This window comes from Martes martes (assembly GCF_963455335.1).
Source record: "Martes martes genome assembly, chromosome: 3".
Taxonomy (NCBI): Eukaryota; Metazoa; Chordata; class Mammalia; order Carnivora; family Mustelidae; genus Martes; species Martes martes.
Window position 1 is genome coordinate 140456235 of NC_137890.1, and position 23458 is coordinate 140479692.

The 23458-nt window shown below is 44.1% G+C and overlaps 1 protein-coding gene across 1 annotated transcript in view; it reads right to left on the minus strand.

Moving 5' to 3' along the window:
* TANC1 (tetratricopeptide repeat, ankyrin repeat and coiled-coil containing 1) overlaps window positions 1-23458 on the minus strand; it is a 153065-nt gene that overhangs the window by 68715 nt on the left and 60892 nt on the right. Inside the window, exons 3-5 of the mRNA XM_080798596.1 lie at window positions 17475-17579; window positions 5615-5745; window positions 4375-4561 (exon numbers count right to left, since the gene is read on the minus strand). Of these exons, the coding sequence (XP_080654722.1) occupies window positions 4375-4561; window positions 5615-5745; window positions 17475-17579 (423 nt within the window). The remainder of the gene's footprint in view (window positions 1-4374; window positions 4562-5614; window positions 5746-17474; window positions 17580-23458) is intronic.

Sequence of the window (23458 nt, forward strand, 5' to 3'; positions counted from 1 at the left end):
TTTAAAAAGTCAGACATTAATTTCTAGGTAATGCCAATGATTCTATTATGTCAAGAGTAGGAATTTTTACTTTCAAAAATATACATATTTGCTTTCAAAATATATATATACATATTTGTAGGGAATTCAGTTACACCCCTCCAGCTGAGACAGTACTTGTACATGACAGATTATAGCCCGAAGAACATTTAAGAACTCGGACCTCCTCAAATCACATGAAGCGAGACTTCCCTCTGTATAACGCAGTAAAGTTGGAAAAGAGGGCACGGAGGTTCTGCGAAGCTCTGACCTCTGCACAAAGAGACTGGAAGGGGTCCGACAAACTCTTCTAATGGGCATGATTCTACCCTTTCTCCCACTAAGCCATTCCTAAACAAGACAATCCTCCTCACCTCCAATACATCAAAACCAGCAGAAACAGAACACAGAAAGGGCAGCCCGTGGCAGCCCCGAGAAGGCTGTCTGACCACATGGGAATGCCTTCCTTAAGTAGCATCTGTTGGGCAAAAATATGTAGATTAAATACAATCACCATGATGGAAATCAGCTTACATACTAAGAAGAGGGCTAGGAATTTCTAAGGCTGGGTTAACACTATTTGAAATTTCCCCTAAGTGCCTTAAATAAATGGTACCAATACTGTACACGCAGCTCTGAGCTCCGGGTGGGCATCTGCAGCCCCGAAGCTCATCACGCCGTGCCAACTGTGTGCACTTGTCACCAGCCCCCCACTTCCGACACCTCTGCCGCTCCAACCCAAGCTCTAGGGGCGGACACACCTGAAACAACCGGAAATGGAAAATTCAATGGAAATTTCTTCCCCCTCTCTCCAGAGCCTGAAGAATTTGGAATACGGATTCTAACCAGCCTATCACAAGCAGCTGCCAGGCCTTCCAAAGCAGGAAGCCAAGGTATCTTCACCTTCATCTTTGCCCACTAAGATCACCGTGTTCTTGAATATTTTATTCTGTTAAGCATTTAAGATGCCTAAAGGCTGCCGTTCCCAGGCTACACCTTCTAAAAACAGTCCTGTTCCTCAGGTGGAAAAAAGCACACACCCCAGCCCCAGTGATCATGGAATCACAACTGAGTCCCAGCTCCATGACAAGACCACGAAACCTGCGGACCCCACACTGATTCAGGAGGACACGCTCTCCCTCCTCAGGCCCTCCCACTCCCGCCTCTTCAAGGAGCTGTGGCTACCGTCTGCCTGGAGAGGAAATACTCGCTTTTCCCCTTCTCTTCGCCACCACACCTCCCATGTGTCCCTTGGCAACAGGTTCTAGTTCTACAGATCACGGAAGGAGAGCAAACAGAGGAACATTGTCACCAGCACTGAGCTTCCCCTCAGCCACCTACAGTCCTTACTCCCGGCAGGAGGCCAGCTAGGTCAATGAGAAGCACCATCCCCAAAGTCGGAGGGACTTCACTTCCTCACAACCCCCACTTTGTCTCCACTGTCACCGTTTTTATGTGAAGCTGCATTAAGGGAACATGTCTGACTTAAGCCAAGGAATGAAGGACAGCCTCAATGACATGAAATGTGTCATTTAACTTTAATGACAAGACACAGGTTAGAATACAGGTGCCATTAACGGACGTGACAATGCCAACTTGGAACGGGAATCTTGTACAGCTTCTTTAGAAACCAACTAGATTTTCCCTCCTCCCATGCAACGTGACCGTGGCAACAATTCTCTTTTCCTTAATTTCTCATTCTCAACACCATGCTAGCAGCCCAGATAGCCAGAATAATATAAATGAGAACCCCCTCTCTCCCCTACATATAGAGACAAAAATATAAAACATGATCAAGTAAATTGAAGGAAAACATTGAGGTGCTATGGAGAACATGCAATAGGGGGACTAAGCACGCTGGGACCAGATGGGACGTATTCAGTCAAGTTCTCATTCAGAGCCTTGGTGTTCTGCAGCTTGAACTTCCTTGGCAAGACAGAAAACCAAACGGGTAACTTCCCCTTTTTAGAACACCTTTATTTTTTTTTTTTAAGATTTTCTCTATTTGACAGAGAGATCACCAGTAGGCAGAGAGGCAGGCAGGGGGTGGGGGCAGGCTCCCTGCTGAGCAGAGAGCCCGATGTGGGGCTCGATCCCAGGACCCTGAGATCATGACCTGAGCTGAAGGCAGAGGCTTAACCCACTGAGCCACCCAGGTACCCCGTAGAATACTTTTAAAATTACAGCACTGTATCTCAATGAGAGAGAGAGAGAGAGAGAGGAGAGAATGAAGGCATAAGGGTCCTCTTTGGTCACTGAAAAAGTCTCTGTTCCAGTAAGAAACTGGCTCGGTTATAATCAGAGGCATACAATGCTGATGCCAGATCACATAACAGGAAGAGAAAAGGCAGCCCAAAAAACCATGTAGCACTGAACTTCTCGAAAGAAGATAAACTGTAGTGAGGACAGGACATTTCAGGAGAGTGAAGAATGCTGTAAGGGGAGATGCCTGGCTATCACAGACCACCACAGGCCTGGCAGTGGAGGACAGCTCAGAGAGGGCGTGAGGACAGAAGTTAACATGGGGAAAAATGAGTTGGACTAAATGGCAGGTGGGGAAGCAGAGTGAGGTGGGAACAGGAAATCAGCAGAATACGTGAAACAGTTTACATTTGCTACAGAAACCTCAAGCCACCACTTTAATGCCATGTCCAGAAGCAGCTAATATCTACAGAGACAGATGGTAGACTACCGGATAAGCAAGGCTGGGAATGCTGGGGAAACAGAGTGTGACTTCTAAAGGCTACAGGGTTCTTTCTGGGGTGAAAGTTTCTGAAATCAGATTGTGGTGTTGGCTGTACACCTCTGAACAGACCAAAAACCATTCAGTGGTTTAAATAAGTGAGTACTATAATATGTGATTGCATCTCATTAAGACGATCAAAACCGAATGAAACAAAAACCTACCAGAGTGGAAACTAAGGGCAGAGGCGGCCGTCCCTGTGTGAAGAGCCCCTAAGAGAGAGCTACAGTGAGGTCTACATCATAGAGCCTGCCACCCAGCCCCAGCGACCTCACAGATCTTCTGGGGCAATCTCCAAAATATGAAGTTCATGAACCTGCAACTTGGTTTTGCAAATTACACTTGAAATAGCAGGTGACAGAAGAAAATAAGGAGCTCAAATGTCATTCCCTTTGATTACATACTTATGTGGAAGTAACCGGGGTTCAGTCCATACTAGAACGTAAACTGTCCCTCAAAGACACACGCATATGTCAGAAAAAGGGCAGGAGCTGTATGTGCAGTAGAGCACCGATGTTGAACAGCAGCATAATCCAGGAGCAGAGGAGGGCCCAGACAACCCATCCAGTGGTCCAGCACACCTGTTACCTGAAAGGCACCGCGCCGGACACCTGAGACACACAGGTGCACAGCCCCACCTGCAGAAATGGAAAGGCACTCTGCCTGGGGTAGGATGTGAAAGCTAAGGGCTCTTTCCCCGGGTTGATTCTAAGGTGCACCCGAGACCGGAAACTACTGAACCAATCAGAATCCTTACTTTAACAGAGAAGGAAAGGGAACCAAGTGTGCAAAGAACTCCAATGTTATGCAAGTGTTGACCTAGCTAAGCACCCTAAGAGTCGGGACTAGAATCTATGTCTCCTCATCCATAGTTCAGGGCAACGAAACCCACTGGTGTGGGTGTGAGAGTGCGGGGGCCCCGGGTGGACATCCTGAGAAAATTCTAGCTTCAAAAAGAGTGGTCAGATCCCATGAAAAGAAACTAAAGAGCAGATACCCGGAACTAAGTGAGGAAATGAATGACCTTGAGACTGGGCTGGGAAGATGCCTCAAAACCCAGGGAACTTATTGCCCGGTTCTATGTCCCAGGGGGATGAGACGTCCAGCAAATGGAATTAATGACGAGAAGGGAAGATTCTGTAACTTCACAGGTCAGATGTGATCGGGAAATTTTTTTTTTTTTTTTTAAAGATTTATTTATTTATTTGTCAGAGAGTGAGCACAGGCAGACAGAGAGACAGGCGGAGGCAGAGGGAGAAGCAGGCTCCCTGCTGAGCAAGGAGCCCGATGTGGGACTCGATCCCAGGACGCCGGGATCATGACCCGAGCCGAAGGCAGCCGCTTAACCAACTGAGCCACCCAGGCGTCCCTGATCGGGAAATTTTTTAACCAAATGAGCCCAGGGTTATAAACACCAACACCAAGGAACGTATAAGCTGAGGAGGCTTCATCTTCTCGGCCGTCCACGGAGCCGGTGCCGGCTGCAAAGTGCAGGGCCGGGCTCGGGCCGAGGACCTTCACGGAGCAGGCTACAATCCTCTGCAGTCATGCCCGGTGGGCACTCTGGCTGACGGGCACTGAGCCATTCCGTTACCGAGCCGTGTGCTTCTTACCTATAATTCCACTGTCCTTGCTTTCCAGAGTGGAACTAGGGCTGCTAACGGTCTCACAGGGACTTTTGTTGGCTGCCGTCTTGCTGACACAGCTATTCAAGGTTGAGCAGGGGCTATCGGTGCTGGGAGAGGCGGTGCTGCTGGTTAGTGTGGAGCAAGGACTGATGCCTTGGCTCAGAGCTGTGCGCTGCAAGGCGAACGGAAGGAGGGTTAGCATGGCTTCACACACGACTCTTCCATACAGGCTTTTGTTTCCGACACTAAAGCAGTAACACTGCAAACAGGCACGGGAAAACAGTTTTTCAAACTGAGGGGGCTTAATATATATATGTGGCCTCCCAAATTTTAAAAAAGAAATCTCTTTGTTTTGTCCCCTTCCCTGGTGATTTTTTAAAAAAAATCATTATTATTAAAAGGGCAGTCTCAGACATAATTTACTGGGAACGCACATTCGTAAAATAGAAATAGCAAACGGGCAGACTTCCTTTCATTTAGTCTGCAGAAGACAAATGCGTTCTTTGACCTCTGTACAGAAAACCTGGGAACTCTGTTTTTGTAATGTTTCACGAACACTGCAGCCTGATTCAATTCTCGAAGATTTATGGGCTCTGCAACCAGGGCCAGGAGGCTGGTGGCCACTGCCATCTCAAACGGTGAGTGACACCCTTGCAGAGACCCTCCCGGGGGGCGGGAGCTCTGGCCCCTCACCGCTGTGTAAACCTTACGCATTTCCGCTCTGAAGGGACAGGCTGCCGGCTCCCTAGGATGCAGAAGGCTCCTCCATGCACGACCCATTTGATCGCATCTTATTTTGTCTCTGCCTCACCTCCTACAAATCTTTCCTCATCCCACTGACCCTCCAAAATCTCAGCCTTAAACAAAAAAATGCACAGGAAAGCATATCCCAAAGCAGCCAGATGAGAAGAACGGTGTTATAAAGATAAAAGTAGTTATCGTGACGATGGGAGTCTTTCAGCCACTTCAATTCATTTAGCTACTCTTCCCTGGGGGGTGACTCGAAGGTTAACATGGATATTTTCTTCAGTTCTGCACCCTTTTGCCTTGCCCCACCTCCCCACTGCAGAAATCACGAACTGCTGAAGTAAATTTCAACACACAACAGCCCAGACTCATTTGACTGAACCATGCCTCCCACGCAGGGAGGGGGAGAAGAGGGTTATGCCCTCCTTCACGCATCCTCTGAGCCGGTATGATATGCAGTGTCTTCCTCAGGCATTACCATGGTCTCATTGTTTTCTTCAATGGTTATGTGTGTGGCACTTGGGATCCCTTCTCCCAGTAAAAATCCCAGCCTTGTCAACAGTTCTTGAGCTGCTGGCGAACAGCTCGGTTCATTATCGGCCTTTGCTTCTGGAACAAAGAAAGAAAACAATGAAGACGCCCCTCTGGGGAATTTCAGGTTTGCATCTGGAGTGTTACAGCTGTTTGTCGGGGGCTTTTGTGTGTTCTTATAAAATGCACAAAGTTTGACAATGCTGCCTGTCCTCTAGCAATACATTCTAATTAAGAGGCTGTGACAGGTTAAGAAAACAGTGAAAGAGAAACTCCAAGTGCAAAGAGTGAAATATTTGACCTGAATCAGAACACAGTGTGATTATAGGATAGCAATCCCTATTTCCACGGCATGTGAAAAATGGGCACACCTCCCACATAAGAGGCAGAAAGAGGCCTTCGTCTTAACTCTTTACGAGGACAGGGTGGCCAGTGCCCACAGGAGGCAGAGATAGAGTCAAACCCAAGTGGCATGCTGGCAGAGCCCAAGATACTTAGATGTTGGGGTAAAACTGAAATCCAAGCTCTCATTAACCAAAAACAAGGACAGGACTAACTCTGGTGGAAACATGCTGTGCCTACCCCACAGCCACAGCAGTCAAAGTCAAAGCCAGGACCCCAACTCAAGGGCCAGTCGTCAGGAATCCACTCTGAAACAAAGATTTTAAATCCCAGCGAAATGTGTCCCAGGAGACAAAGCCCAGTAACACACTCTCCTGTTCGTGAGGAGATGCAGAGAAATCAGGCTATGTTCTCTGCACACTCCACAGTAATGCCTGGATACACTGTTAACCTGAAGGTCACAGCTCACACTCACCACCTTTCCCTTCTCTGGCCTCCCCCTGAGAAGCTGGTCATCTCGCTTTTTGCACTTTTTTAAAAGAGTTCTGTTGTTGGGTTTAAATGTTGAGCTATAGGTTAACCTTGTATCCAAAAGACTAAGGGAACTTAATTACGGCTGATGAAATGATGGTCACATCATTCTAACACCTCTCATCTATTTTTAAATCAGCATCCATCAGGGAATGAAGTAACGTATAAAGCAAACCCTGCTTACAGAAGTTAGAACTTAAGAACAATATGTCACTTGTAATACACTCATTCATCTTAATGTTTTGTTCTTTTTGTATTAATCGTCTAGAGACACAGACCCATATATTGACGAATCCGTTTTTCCTAGATGTGGAAATCTGCAGATAAGTCTTAGAAATATAACATGAGGAAAGAACAAAATAGCAGTGTTACCTTTGAGCGACAGTATCCCCACCCAAGTTCAATGCTAACTTTGCCTTTTGTACGGAACCATAAAATCAAAACCAGTAGAGCTGAGAAGACCATTTGTATTATCTTCACTCACATACCAGTTTTGCTCAGTCATGCTCCCAGGATAGCAGCTACAAGGGACACCAGGCTGGCTGTATCCTCAAGGAAGGAAAAGCATCCTGCCCCTTGCTTACTCTCAAAAGCTCCTGGTGTTTGCAGTAAGAATTGTGGTTTGCCAGCCTGGATGGTTTTTTTTTAGCTGCTCCAGAAAACTGCAGGGGTAAAATAACCACAGATTGATTGTTCTGGGTTAAGAGAGCTCAGATGTTTCTGGATCATTTGTGTTATACTCCTACCAGGAAGGGGCAATGGCCCCAAGCCAAAAGGGGTAAGAGAGCACCCCGGGGGCAGGTCAACCACACCCAGAAGACCACTCTACAAAGGATCCCTTCCCACCAGAGATTTCCAACCATATTTTGATTCCCAAGGTACTTGGGCATTTGGGAAAAGCAGGCAGGAACCAAACCAAATCAGCAAAACTCAGGCACACCCAAGGGCTGAACCACTTCAGAACAGAATCCGTCCCACCCTCCCTCGCCCCAAGGCTCAGGGGGGACAGCCCTTTTATCTCAGGTGGCAGCCGGACCAGAGAGGGAGAACAGGATGCAGATGGCAAGGGGAAGAAGTGGGTAAGGGGGCGGAACTCCGCAGTTTCTCTACTCCACACCCCCGTTTCCTTTCGAAACAATCTCTATACTGCTCCCCAACTGTGAATGTGCCCCTGTCTAGCTTCTGGTTCAACCTGAAATTCCAGGGAAAGCGCCAGAAACAACTCCCAGTTGGCAGCTGCTGTGGAAGCACACAGAACAGCTGCACGGGCTTGGCTGCCACAGAATTTACCCTGACGACAAACGAGGCCACAGCCTGTCGCTCACATGGGGCTCACTCTGAGACCCTGCATCCCACAAAGGTCCTTGGGGAATGGGGTGCCCCCTAGGGAGCCACTGCTGCCTCCACACTGTGTCCACAGACAGACACCCCAAATTGCCAAGGTTTTCATGAAAACATATATGTGTGTGTGTGTGTGTGTGTGTGTGTATTTTTTTTTTTTTTTTTACAGATTTTATTTATTTATTTGACGGAGAGATCACAAGTAGGCAGAGAGGCAGGCAGGGAGAGAAGGTGAAGCAGGCTCCCCGCTGAGCAGAGAGCCCGATGAGGGGCTCGATTCCAGGACCCTGAGACCATGACCTGAACCAAAGGCAGAGGCTTAATGCACTGAGCCACCCAGGCGCCCCAAAAACATACACTGATGCAAAGACAGCTGACTTCTCATCCAAACCTCCCCCCTTCAGACAAGCTGGGAGCTGTGGCAATCCCCAGGTTCAATGTCTGAATTGACAGGACTCCCCTCCAAGCTCACAATCAACTTGTCCTCTTAACCATTCAGTCTGTACTAGGTTGCCACCAAAGTTCCCAAACTTTACCTGGGTTCAGGATGCATGAATAGACATCCTTCATTTCAGGTTTAGCAACTAGTAAGTCACCGCAATTTCATTTTGTTCAAAAGCTTCCCAACTGTCTTTTCATATTATTCTCTTTGTTCTCAAATGTCATTCCAGTGACCTTCCCTTCAGAAGCCTCCTTCAGTTTGAATCCCTTAATCCACGTTAAGCCGTCCACATTTTCCCCTCCCTAACATACAGATTTCTCTCTCTGAACTTTCCATTCTGGCAGAAGGACCCCTGGGTGAAGAGTGACAGTGCCATTTTGGGAGAGATGAGTTGCCTGCAAACTCACACTGATACACTGGACTGTGAAATTAAAATACATTTCTACTTCCACGGCCGATCAACAAATACTAAGATTTGAACAGTCAGATAAGATTTCCTTAGGACTCATTCATACTCCAAAATGACCCCCAAATCAAAATCCAGTGGGACATTCTAAATGGAAAGTATTTTCATTCATGTAGCTAATATTAAAACACTCACCAATAATAGGTGTACCCTACCCAAAACCACCATTAGGATATGAACTGGAGATAGATACCACATCTTAGCAACACTTTACATCTCACAAATTCCAATATCCAAAGAATTTATGATGGCTGTATTTGGAGTTGAGAGAATAATCAGCCTCACACTTCCTGGGAGTCCATTAGACAAGTGGAGAGTGATTCCTTCCCAATAATGTTTTCATGGAATCCTCACTATCACACCATAATGGAATAATCAAGTGAAGAAAGGCAAAGGGAATTTATTGGGTCACTTCCTATCTCTTTTTAACTAATTACACTTGGATTTGTGGCACCAACCCTCAAGTACAGTCCATACACTGACCAGCTCCCCAGTTACCACACCCATAACATCAAAGTCATTTGTGCCTCTTATAACCATCCCCTCATCCTTCCCTTCAGTCTCAGAAGAAAGGACTTCTTCTCCCTACCAAAGCTATTCTGGACCACTTACTGTGTGAACCTCTCTAACCCTCAATCTCCTCATGAGGGAAGTGGCCATAACCACTTCTTAAAGGTCGTGAGCTTACCAAAAAAAAGTGAGAAAATAATTTATATACCAAGCATCTTTAAGATAAGATGCTTTATCAAAGTTGGTCATTATTTCTACCAACTCTAACAGCAAGAGTCTACTTTCTCACTATTATTTTATTTTCTGGTTTCTCAGATTTCTATCTATACTCAATTTCTCTTAGCTAACAAAAAATAGTGTTTTTGTTGATGACTTTTCTACCTTAAGTAACTTTTTCTGAACTCATTATTTCCTGAAGACAACAAAAAATTTCCTCCTTTTTCTAATTATCAAACTGTTCCCACTTGGCCCACACTAATTGCTTTCATTTCTTATCTCATCATTCTCTCTTCTTAAAGTCCAACAATGTTAAAACCGTGGAGGTTCCTGGGGATGATCAAAGATCATTCTATCAAGACACGCCCTCTCCCTGCTCTCATCCTCCTCAAACTCTATGAGTTTGGACACCACTGACAATGTTCAGCCACTTACGACCATGTGACCCTGAGCAACCGACAATATCCGTTTTCAAGATAGTACTTCTGAACGGAGTCTGTTAAATGAGACACAGCCTTAATGGATGTTAAGTCCCATCCTCTGCTTCTACATGCCCGCAATCTGCTTCTTGCTGAACTCCTTGCCCTCCTTGCCTTCTATTTACATCCTGTTTCCTCCTGACTGCTCCTTCTCCTAAGCCACCTTCCCTCCTCCTTGAATTTTGAAAAATAGTATTTATAGAGGAGTACCTACCCATGGACCTAAGCTGACTGCCATTAATTGGTTTCTAGTCCTGAATAAAAAAATGTACTTATCACACAAGTTATCTTTAAGCTCTCCACCCCATTCACTCTATACTGAAACTGTTATCAAAGCTTACCATTTCCTCTTTCAAAATGTCCCTGAATTAGTCTCTTTCTTTCTAGTCATACTGCCACTTATCAAGTTCTCATCCCCTCAAGTCTAGATAATTATCAGACTCTGGACCAATTTTCTCATCTCTTTTTATTTTCTGTCTTCTTTTCCTTCCTCAAAGCCAGTGGTTCTCAAACTTTTTGTCTCAGGTTTACTCTTAAAAATTGAGGACTATAAAGACCTTTGGCATAGGTGGGCCATTGATACTTATTATGTTAGAAATTAAAAGTAAGGGGGGCCTGGGTGGCTCAGTTGGTTGGGTGTCAGCCTTCCGCTCGGGTCATGGTCCCACAGTCCTGGGATTGAGCCCCACATCGGGCTCCCTGCTCTGTGGGGAGCCAGCTTCTCCCTCTCCCATTCCCTGTGCTTGTGTTCCCTCTCGCGGTCTCTCTCTGTCAAATAAATAAACAAAGTCTTTAAAAAAAATTTTTTTAAATAAAAAAAATTTTTAAAAGAAATTAAAAGAATCATTTTAAATCTACATTAATTAATCTTAAGTTCACAAAACCTACAAGTTAAACATTTTTAATAAAAAAATATTTTTTTCAAAGATTTTAAGTAATCTTTACACCCAACATGGGGCTTGAACTTAGAACCCTGAGATCAAGAGTTACATCTCTACCAACCCAGCCAGCCAGGTACCCCACAAAATATTTTCAGTTTAAAAGGTTAAGAGTAGCATTGTTTTATACTTCTCCAAATTCTTTTTAATGTCTGATTTAATAGAAGACAGCTAGATTCTCATGTCTGCTTCTGCATTTAATCTGTTGTGATACATTCTTTTCATTAAAGCATGTGAAGAACGGTGGCCTCAGAGATACTTAGCTGGGAAAGGGAGGAGCCTTCTCAATTAATTACAGATATTCTTCTTTGATACCACACCAAAACTTGACAAGTAGCAATTTCTTAAAGGTTAGTTCTACTGTTGACTTTGAATCTGTATGAATACACTTTTTGTACTGGGTTACAGCAAAGAGTCAACAGTCTTTAGGAGTCAAATGGATTTTTGCCCATGCAGGATTTTTTAACATCATGCATTGAGTAATTTGGAAAATACTGGTTTTGCAGATCTTACAAGAGCTGACACATTTTATTATATAAGACCAAAATATCACATTAATATCACTGCATCTCAAATGAAAGGTCCTGAGAAGCCATCAAGCTCAAGGTGACAAAAAGAAATTCTCAAAACTTAATTTTTCACTTGAAAGGTCAGATTTTATCATTAGCAAGGAATCCCTGTCAGTGTTTTTTAATTGAAATGACATGCTCATTTTGCTCCTTTTTGAGAAAATGTGTGCCTAATACCCAATTCTGAATAACCATGGTTTGCCAGTCATTCTCTCAAGTAAAAATGGTGTTCCACTACAAAACTGGCAATTCCAACAGTCACACAAGTGGTTTTCTTTGAGACCATCATCATACTTCAGCATGTAGTAGAAGTGCTTTATGGAGACTTCTGTTTCATCACACAGACGATTAAAAAGATCAATCTAGGGACAAGATTTAATAAACTTATTTCCAGGGCTTTGTCAGGGACGTTACTGAGTTATTATTTTCAATGCTAGTGCATGGTGGTGGAAAATACTACATCTGGCTCTAGTACAGCAGGCGCCCCTACCTTAACGTGCACCAACACATCAGAAGTCTTACTAGCAACTGCTTTTGCACCATCAGTGCAAATGTCAATGCAAGAGATATGAAAATATCATCCTAATATCATTACAAAAAGAGTTTTGACCTCACAGACCTCAGTGAAGGGCTTGGGGATGCCTAGAAGTCTGCAGCCTATACTTTGAGAACCTCTGCTTTAAGTCTTCAATTGTATTAAATTCTCCCTTTTCTTTAAAATCAATAAAAAATGATTGCTGCGTACACCTCTCAACCTATTAACTGATCTCTCATCACCCCTTACCTGCTCCAAGCCTTGGGGTAAAAAGGCAATGGTCTATCCCCACCAATTTCATTTCCCTTTTGCCTACCTACAACTTAAAGTCATTCACCTTCGCTAGCCTCCTGAAACAGACCTGGTAGGCATAGTAATTTTGTCTTTTTAAAAGACTGATCTCCTCTTTTGACTTTACTGTAATTTTTGACCTTGGAAATACACTGTCCTACAAGGAGGAAAGTGGCAACTGTCACATCAGACACTCAGAGAGGAAATCCATAGTTTCCACGATTTATTGTATGGTTTTGTGGGTTCTTCTTCTATCCTTTCTCGGTTCTCTTCTCCTAATGACCGTTGCCCTAGTCTGACACACCCTCATTTCATCACGTTCCCTCTAAACAAAAGTCCATACCCAGAATTTCTGAGACCCAGTTTGATTTTCCAACTGTTCAGTGGGCATTTGTGCTGAGATGTTCCAACAACATCTCAAGCACAATACACCTGAAACTGAACTCAAACAGAAATGGACAGTTCCCTCTTTCAGTGCCCTCTGAATGTTGTCTCAAAGCCTTGAAGTCATCAGCTTTATCTCTTCTGGCTTCCAGGTCCATGCAATTTCTCCACAATACTCCTATTCCTCACCTCTTCTTTCCTAATCCTGTTCTAATTTGAGGCCTTACTGTCTTATCGAACTAATGAAATCTCTACCTCACCATCTTCCTGACCCTAGTCTCTTTCCTGTCCCACTGTATCCTATACTTTGTTGTCAGGTCAATCTGCAGGTAATCAAATCCTGGGGCGCCTGGGTGGCTCAGTGGGTTAAGGCTCTGCCTTCGGCTCAGGTCCTGGAATCAAGTCCCTCATCGGGCTCTCTGCTCAGCAGGGAGCCTGCTTCCCTCTCTCTGTCTCTCTCTGCCTGCCTCTCTGCCTACTTGTGATCTCTGTCAAATAAATAAATAAAATCTTAAAAAAAAAAAAAAATCCTTCCCAGCTCAGCTCCTCCACTGGCACCCAGCTTGGATTAGTCAACACTACTTTTCCCCCTTGTATTACAGTCACTCTGCATATAGACAGGTCTTTAATCCCCAACCAGACTCTAAGGCTCCATGGAGAAAGAACCTATGCTTGATAACCCATCTCAAATAGCATCTAATATAGCACTTTTCACAGCACCAGAATTAATCTTTATTTAAGGAAATGCAGAATGAGTGGATACCCTACCTCTGGTCTCTCTTCCATGGCACACATACCAGGCACATCCCCTTTCTGAACTCTCACCTAACTAACACCTTAATCAACTATTAGTCAAAGGGCATATCACCATTCTAAGAAGCTGAATGTCTGAAATAATAATCAAAAACATATGGTGTCAGTATTTACTTAAACATATCTTAAAAAAGACACTCCTCCAAGATAGCTTTGCGTGTAATTATTCTGCTGTTTCATATGTGTTAGTTTTTACTTGCTAACAGAATGCCAGAAGAAAAGTTTCATCATATTTTGAGATTGATCTTCACCAAGCAATGACTCACTAGACGAAAACTTTCTCACCCCTCCCCATCGAAGCTTGCTCAAGTAGCTAATGACAGATGGAAGCAAACCTAAATGGGTTATGGTTGCCCCTAACTCAAAGAAATATAGCTGTGAATCCTACTGCAATTTAATAACCCTCTCTAATTTATCTGTTGCTTTTTAAAATTTTCCCTTAAGGCAGAGGTATTGTCTTGTAGGCAAATGACATTCTCCCCCAAACAATATGTTGGTTTAACAATAGGAAGCTCATTCGTGAAGAACATATTCTGTACAACACATAGGTTATTAGAACTATTTGACAGAAAAAGGGGGATTGTATTTTGAGGAACTGATTACGTCACTCTTTTTTTTTCCTCCAGAGTAGAAAAATGCTATTTTTCCAAAATATTTTAGAATATTAAATAAAGTAGAATATATTTCTCTAAAAATGTTCCCAGGTAAATGTAAACTTTAACAGATTGATTCTTTGCATATAATAAAGATATTCATCTGCCCGTATCCTACAACCCACTTTCCAGATGGCTAAGATATGCAAATTCACATAAATAAACTTACTTATAGATTAATGAACAAATTCAAAGTGCTCAGTGGTTTTGCTTTACTTTGATTTAAATTTCAAATAGCTTAAGAATCAAGAATTTATGGAGCTAAACCATAAAACAAAGCAGCTTAGTCTGGGAAGGGTATTCCAAACATTTAGGAGTAACTCGATGTTTCGTGAGCCTATGGGAAATTCTGAAAGCATTTCACAAAGAGCTGTTTTCAATAGTTTGTTCGTCTGGCGAATACTGAAATGCTGTCATTGAGAGCATCCAGAAAAACATCTCAAGGATAGAAAAGAAAATATGAAAAGCCTAAGTCCAAATTTTAAGGTAAAACTGAAATGATGATGCTGGATAGTCAACCCTAGAGAGAAGGTCTGTCTACCATACATTAGTGCGTGCTTGGGTTAATACCCAGACTCAATTAGTCGTAGTCTGCTCCAGTCTCTCCTTTAGGTTCACTGAGTTGGATATAAAATTTACCCTTTAATACAGCAGATTTAATTAACCCTATTGAAATGTAGAAGATTCCACGGGGATTACAAAACACACCATCCTTTACTAATTGCCGAGCTGAATTGTGTCAAGCAACCACTTTCTCACGAACCAGTAGATAACTGCGGGGGCTTCCACCAACACCATGACTATCCACACAAGGCCACAGGCTTACAAAGAGGAACCGTATCTCCTTCCCTTTGCCTGAACACTGAAAGAGAAAATGCACCCTACTTCTTAATTCTAGGCCAAACTTCTGGAAAATTCTGGTCTGTGTTCGCAGCCTGGGTATGTCATGAGTTCAGTCCCCCTGGAGACAGACAACGCCGAATCTGAGGGCTCGGGTCTCAGGAGTGAGAGCACGTGCAAACTGCAGGACATGCTAGCAAGACCAATCTTGACACTTTAATTAGTTCAGTTGGCAGCCAAGCAGGAGAATGCCTCCCCCAAGAAAGAGAGCTGATTCCGCCTTTGGGCAAGAGGAGAAATGTTGACAATGGGAACTCTTTTTAACCTCTCTTCTTTGCCCAATACAAATCCTAAATTTCTCCCCCATTTTTCCCCCAGAGAGAGTCCTAAATGTTACACAGGACCTCAAGGAGGTTACATCATGCGGTCTAGGCCAGTCAAAATACCAAGGGCATAAATGACCAGGACTTCAAAGGCTTTGGAGGGTGGGGATGAGGGTTAGGCGTGGTTTATTCTGAAATGGGCAAATAGCTTGGTAAATCTGATTACTGATACTTACACTTCAGAGGACAAGGCTTTTATTTTTCTTTCAAAACCCAGCATAGAAATGAGAGAAGAGAGCTGAAAATGGACACCCTCACACATGACTTCACCACCAAGAGGGTCCTCATGTCTGTAGAACGGCCAGATACCGCCGGCGACTTTCCCCTCTTCACCATCATGCACCTGGCGCCCTGCCCTCCTCAGCACGATCCCAGTGGGAACCTCTTACCCAAACCAAACAGCTCAGAGCCTGGACAGAAGGGAAAGGGTACAATTTCTCATGCCAAGACGCAGGCAACAGCACCTCTTCCCTGCCCACAACGCCCAGCTCCTGGCCCCCTCTCATCTCCCACCCATTCCAAACTCCCCTTGCTGAGGTTTACCTTCTGCCAACTCCTCTTTTCAGCTCATTTTTAGGGTTATTTTCACCACCACCCTAATTACTCCATTTTCCTACCATGTCCTGCTTTGTACCACGCCACCATATGTATCCACAGAAACACAGTGACTAGGGGCGCCTGAGTGGCTCAGTGGGTTAAAGCCTCTGCCTTCAGTTCAGGTCATGATCACAAGGTCCTGGGATCGAGCCCCGCATCGGGCTCTCTGCTCAGCAGGGAGCCTGCTTCCTCCTCTCTTTCTCTCTGCCTGCCTCTCTGCCTACTTGTGATCTCTGTCTGTCAAATAAATAAATAAAATCTTTAAAAAAGAAAGAAAGAAAGAAAGAAACACAGTGGTTAGAACATAAAGGAGCTGTACCCCTGACCACCCACAACTAGGAAGACGAGGATGCTAGGTATTCCAAAGGGGAAATACGGATGAGCTTTCTCTTTCAGCAGGACTGCATAAACTTGTATCCACACTGAAGGTAAAATGGGCTTCTCTACATAAGCCAGGATTCCTAACCACATGTTTCTGCAGGAAAATGGGATACAAGTTCAAAACATACAAATTGAAGGACCATAGAGTCATGAGCTGGGGACCCCTTTCCACCCCGGAAAGAAACAAATGGAAAATTCTCAAACTGGTTTAAAAAATAAGAACAATTAATATATCTATGAATTACTACAGTTTGTAATGTCTGTTACACTTATTTCCAGATCTAGGGAAAAAAAGATATAAAATATCTTTACTAAAAGATTTCAATTAATTTGGACTTTTTTTGGGGGGGGTGCCTCTTAGTTCAACATTCCCTAAAGAAAAACTTTAGATGTTAAAAAACAAAAAGCCGGGGGTGGGGTGTGCCTGGGTGGCTCATCTGCCTTCCGCTCAGGTCATAGTCCCAGGGTCTTGGGATCGAGCCCCACGTCGGGCTCCAGCCCCACGTCGGGTTCCCTGCTCAGCAGGAAGCCAGCTTCTCCCTCTCCCACTCCCCCTGCTTATGTTCCCTCTTTCGCTGTCTCTATCAAATAAATAAATAAAATCTTAAAAAATAAAAAATAAAAAATTAAGATAAAAAGCAAAAAGCTTTCAAAAGCTAACAAATACTTTTAAGAAGGCTCGTTATCAGAAACTTGTCCAGTGAAAGTGTCAGGTTTTCAGCAGAAGCCTGTTGAATACTCCAAATGATAGAGAACCGAAAAGAAAAACAAAACAGCGTGCTGGAAACCTTCTACGGGCTGGCTGTCCTTATCTCCCCACGCCAGGGAGGTCAAAATTGAGAGGAAATAAGGCTCAACCCTTAAACAATGCATATGCACCCACTCAACTATTCCTACACGGTGTATATAAATCCAAGAATTTACATTAGCTCACCACATCTCTGGAACTGGCCAGGGCAGGGGGGAGTCCTCCCAAACACATTCAGTTTGGCAAAGCATTCCTACAAGAGGCACTCCAGTTTCACTCAGAAATGGAATGTCATTATGTAAAATCCTCTGGGGTGGGGGGAGGGAATCATTGAAAATATATTCTTACCATTCTCACTGGGCTCTGCTGCCTTGGACACTTCTCGGAACGGGATTATAACTGCATCTCCAGGCACTCTGGGGCTTTCCACATACTTGGGCTTCCTGACGGGACCTGTGGTGGAAAAGATCTGAGTGTGGCTAATTTTTTCCAGACGCAAACAAAGCTTCGGCATGTACAGTGTGTGTCCTCACCAGGACCCAAATATGCCTCAAGGAAGAGCCGGCCCCTTCTCCTCCCTTGAACACACACACGGTCATTCCGGCACAGACGCGGGAACGTCCAGCCTGGTTGCCAAAGCAGAAATGGGGAAGCTCAATTTCGAGAATGTCAACTCTGGCAAAAACAAAAGCCGCTCTTTTGCTGTGAAGACGCGACAGCTGTCTTTGGTGTACATCAAGGAAGGGATTTTGACATGTTCAAACCTGGACAGCTTCTGGCAAAGGGTTTTTTAATTTGGAATCTGTCTCTAACTGGGACAAAGACGATTAGGTTGCTAGCTATCTCCGAAGTCAGGAGGCAAGGATTACAAACAGCCAGGCTGTAACATCAACACACTCCGAGCGGCCACAGAGCACCGGCATTTTATCACCCTGGTGACGCACTGCGACTGTGTGGGGCAGGGAAGGCGACAACGTTCTTGGCACATGACAGAGCCGCCTTCAAAAAGGCACAGCAGCCAGTCCGGCGTGCGACTCGGGGACGCAAGAGGCCCGTCGGTCCAATTTCTCACCTTCCCCTCAACCTCAACTTATCATCAGAAAATCTGGAATTCTTAGTAAGACTGAATGGACCCCTCACACGCCGGTGGGAATGAACAGGTGCAGCCACTTCAGGAAACGGTTTGGCAGCTCCTCAAAAGGTTATACACACAGTTATTATACGGCCTAGCAGTTACACTTCTCTACTCACACACGTTCACACAGAAGTTTGCACACCCGTGCTCGTGGTAGCATTATCGAGAGCCAAACGTCCATCAACTGAGGACAACAAAATGTGATCTGTCCATGCAGGGGGACAGTATTGGGCCACACAGAGGGATGGAGTACTGATTTATGCTACAACAGGATGAAACCCGAAAACACGATGCTACGTGAAGGAAGCCAGTCCCCATAGACCACATATTAAAGGAGGCCACTCGTATGGAATATCCTGAACAGGCAAATGTATGGAAACAACGAATGGCTGCCAGAGGCTGAGAGATATGCAAGCTAGTGGGGTGATGGCTAAAGGGCATGAGACTTCTTTTTGGAGTGATTAACATGTCCTAAAATTAGTGGTGGGGGCGCCTGCGTGACTCAGTCGTTAAGCATCTGCCTTCGGCTCTGGTCATGTCCCAGGATCCTGGGATCTAGCCCCACATTGGGCTCCCTGCTCAGCGGAAAGCCTGCTTCTCCCTCTGCCCCTCCCCCTACTTGTGTTCCCACTCTCGCTGTCTCTCTGTCAAGTAAATTAAATCTTTAAACAATAATAATAAAATAAAATAAAATTAGTGGTGATGGTTGCATGACCTTGGGAATATACTAAAAACCGCTATAGTGTACACTTTAAATGCGTGCATTGTAGGACATGTGAATTACATCTAAATGAAGCCGCATAAAAAAAGAGAAGACTGCCCATCCTGTCTGTTCCTTTCAAGCATCACATTACACTTGGCCCAGAATCACCCACTCGACTTTCATTTTCCTTGGCTGCCTTATACTTAAAGTACGCTTTTACAAGGCCACAGAGGCAGGGCATGTTGCACAGCAGTGAGGGAAAAGCTGGTGGGAAGAGGGGCAGACAGGGGTCCGCAGCCCTCCCTCCTGCTCAGCTGACCCTCCGGGGCCTCGGCTCCATCACCACACACTGGTCCAGTGAGTCAGGTGGGTCCTGAGCGTCCTTGGGCATGAAACATCGTATGCCTCCAAGGAGTTCTGTTCAGAATGTGGCTTGTGGTGAGAGATGCTGCCATCTAAAGGCTTCCCGCATAAGCATCTACATCAGTATTAACAACATCCCAGTTCCCAGCCGCCTACAACGGACTACACGTTAAAACAGGTGACATTATCAAAGCAGCGTATGGTGCTTGACAAATAGGGATAGTGTCTCAAACTTTACAAATCATGGTTTTTAAACGGCTAACAGTATTTAATCACACGGCCGTCTCCACAATTTATTTAACCCTGTCCAAAAGGGGATTTTTCAAAGGTTAAATTGGAACGGTTACGGGGAAGAGGGAGAACATGTTCACAATATGAATGGAGGACGTAGGCTATACAGCAGAATACAACGCATTACTCAGATTTTATATAAAATCTACACATATCATATATAAATATTCATGGAGAGAAGACTGGGGGGAGGGGTGTAAAGGAAAATTTAACATATTTGCTATGGAGAAGCCACAAACTAGGAAGAACGGCTCTAATAGGGCAGGAAAAAATGGAATCAGGACAAGCACAAGAACATTTCTATGCTTTTGGTTTCTGACCTATTATTCTCTGTGGTAAAAGAGATCACAGGGATCTTTTCCCCCACCATCTGCTATCTTCCACTTAAAGGACTCTGGGGAGGTAAAGCCCTTTATTATTACTGCCCAATGATTCAAATTGTCCCAAACAGCAATCATCCCTCAATGGTTGAGGGATGAGGGATTGAGGGTTGAGGGATGCTCAAGAGACAACTGTAAATTTCTGCTCCCCTTAACTCTCAGGGTATAGTAACAGCAAATCTAAGCAGGAGATCTAGTTACAGGCTCCAATCTACCTACCCCATACATCCTTCAAAAACAGTCTCTGACAGTGAGTACTCTTAAAACACGGACCATCTCACATGGATGTACAATGGTTTTTATGAATGACTGGAACAATGAACCCCAACATCACCCAGAGCCTTCAGAAAGCATCCACGCCCATCCATCTAATGCTCTATCACTGTGTTCAGCTCAGAGGCCAACTGCTACCTGTAAGGACTACTCCACATTGAGGAGTCAGAGTGTTAAGGCTAAGCACTTACATACATTAATTCATTCAGTGGTAGTAACTTTGGGAGAAGAGTACTACTGGCATTTTTAGGTCAAGAAACTAAGGCTCAAATCAGTTAAACAAGTTTGTTGTGGCCCACACATGGCAAAACACAAGTTCTGTGGTCCATGCTGGTTTGAAGCCCATGTGCTCAACCAGCACTTGGCACCAATAAATGCAAGAAACCCAGATGAAACCCAGGCTGCAGACCCAGAAAAGGCCCCGAGCAACAGAACCTTCCACCACCACCTAGTCATCCACGGACCTTGGGAGAGTCAATAGTTATTTTATTCACACTTGTCTCTGAATCATCCCTTTTACTAAGAATTGAGATATTCTACAGTGATTACAGGCATACTTTAAATATTGGAGATATTGCAATAAAGTGAGTCAAATGAATTTTTTTGTTTCCCAGGACAGATGACATGATGTTTACACTGTGGCCTGTTAAGTATGTGATAACATTATGTCTAAAATCAATGTGCACACCTTAATTAAGAATTACTTTATTGCTAAACAATGCCAACTATCATCTGGCCTTTCAGTGAGTAGCCATCTTTTTGCTGGTGGAGGGCCTTGCCTTGATGTTGACGGCTGCAGACTGATGAGGGTGGTGGCTGTGGCCGTTTCTTAAAGTAAGAATCCAATGAAGTCTGCCACATCAACTGGTGCTTTCACGAATGAATGCTCTGTCGCATGTGATGCTGTTTAACAGCATTTTTACCCACAGAACATCTTTTATAACTAGAGGCGAACCTCTTAAATCCAACTACTACATTATCAACTAAGTTTATACAATATTCTAAAATCCTTTGTTGTCATCTCAACAATCTTCATGGTATCTTCACCAAGAATAGATTCCATCTCAAGGAACAATTTGTTTATCTGTAAGAAACAATCGTCATCCATTAAAGTTTAATCATGAGACTGCAGCAATCCAGTCCCATCTTCAGGCTCTACTTCTGGTTCAAGCTCTCTGCTACTTCTACCCCATCTGCAGTTACTTCCTCCACTGAAGTCCTGAACGCAGAGAGTCCTCCATGAGGGCTGGAATCATCTTCCGAACTCCTGTTAATGTCGATATGTAGACCACTTCCCATGAATCATGAATGTTCTTAATGGCATATGGTACGGTAAATCCTCTCCAGAAAGTTTTCAGTTTAACTTTGTCCAGATCCATCAGAGGAATCACTATCTGGGGCAGCTACAGCCTTACAAAATATATTGCTTAAATAAAATCTGAAAGTTGAAATTATCCCTTGAACCATGGGCTGCAGAATGGATGCTGTGTTAAACGGTACAAAAACGTTAAGCTCCTGAGACATCTCCACCAGAGCTCTTGAGTGACCAGGTGCGTTATCAAAGAGCAGTAACATTTTCCAAGGAATTTTATCCTGAGCAGTAGGTCTCAACAGCGGGCTTAAAATATTCAGTAAACCATGTTGTAAATAGATGTGCTGTCATCCAGACTTTGTTGTTCCATTTATAGAGCATAGGCAGAATACATTTATATTAATGCCTAGGGATCCTAGGATTTGGAGAATGGCAAATGAGCACTGATTTCAACTTTAAAGTCACCAACTCCATTAGTCCGTAACAAGAGGCAGCCTGCTCCCTTTAAAGCTTTGAAGCCAGGTATCGACATCTCTCTTGTTAGGAAAGTCCTAGATGGCATCTTCAGGAACCAACCTCTATTAGCATTCAACTTTTCTTCTATAATTTCCTCATCTTTCCTCAGCCTTCATGAACTGGAAAGAATTAAGGTCTTACTCGGGATTAGCTTTTGTCTTAAGAAAATGTGGTAGCTAGTTTGATCTTCTACCCAGACCACTAAAACTTTCTCAGTATCAGTGATAGGGCTGTTTTTGCTTTCTTATCATTCAGGTATAACTGGAGTAGCACTTTTAACTTCCTTCAAGAACTTTTCCTCTGAATTCACAGCTTGGTTAACTCTTTGGGGCAAGAGACCGGGCTTTCAGCCTAACTAAGCTTAAGCATTTCTAGCTTTTGATTTAAAGTGAGAGATATGGGACTCTTCCTTTCACTTGAACACTTAGAGGACATTGTAATTTCAATACTGTTGTGTCTCAGGGAATACCCAGGCCCGAGGAGAGAGAGAAGAGACGGGAGAATGGCCATTTGATGGAACCCAGCCAGAACATACCCAACATTGATCAATTAAGTGTGCCGTCTTATATGGGCACAGTTCATGGCACCCCAAAACAACTGCAATAGTAACAAAGATCACTGACCACAGATCACAATAACAGATATAGTAATGAAAAAGTTTGACATTTTGCAAGAATTATCAACATGTGACACGAAGACATGAAGTGAGCCAATACAGCAGGAAAAATGGTGCCAAAAGACTTGCTGGACACAGGGTTGCCACAAATCTTCAATCTCAAAACTGCAACATCTAGGAAGTGTGATAGAGCAAACTACTATAAAACAAGGCATGCTGGGACAAGCAATGGCTCTCCAATATGATCCTCTTATTTAAATTGCTTTCCACAAACAGCTGAACCTCAAATGCTATAAAACAAGAAAAATTTATAACTATAGAGGTTTTATTCCTTCCTCCTCTCAATTGATCATTAGAGACTCCTTGCACACTTTCCATTAAACAACCAGATGAACACTCATTTGCCTTTACTCCTTTCCAAAACATCATTAGAGTTGCAGTAAAGGGATTTGAGAGAGACTGATGGGAAGAGGAGAACACCACAGGCAAGAAACCAAACTTCTGAGAGTGGGAAACAGTTTGCCAAGGAGCAGTGAATTGAGTTGGCTAGAAAAGGTTAGCGCTAGGGTAGGTTCAGCCTCAGAGATGGGAGGCACTTCTGAAGACAGGGGCATGGATGGGGCCACGCAGGATCAGGGCTTGAGAATCTATTTAAGGGAGAGTCAGACCCTCAGAACCAGGAAGCATTCCCTCTCACCCTGGAGCCTGAGTTTTGCTCTGGAAAGGCCTAATGCCAAGACCAC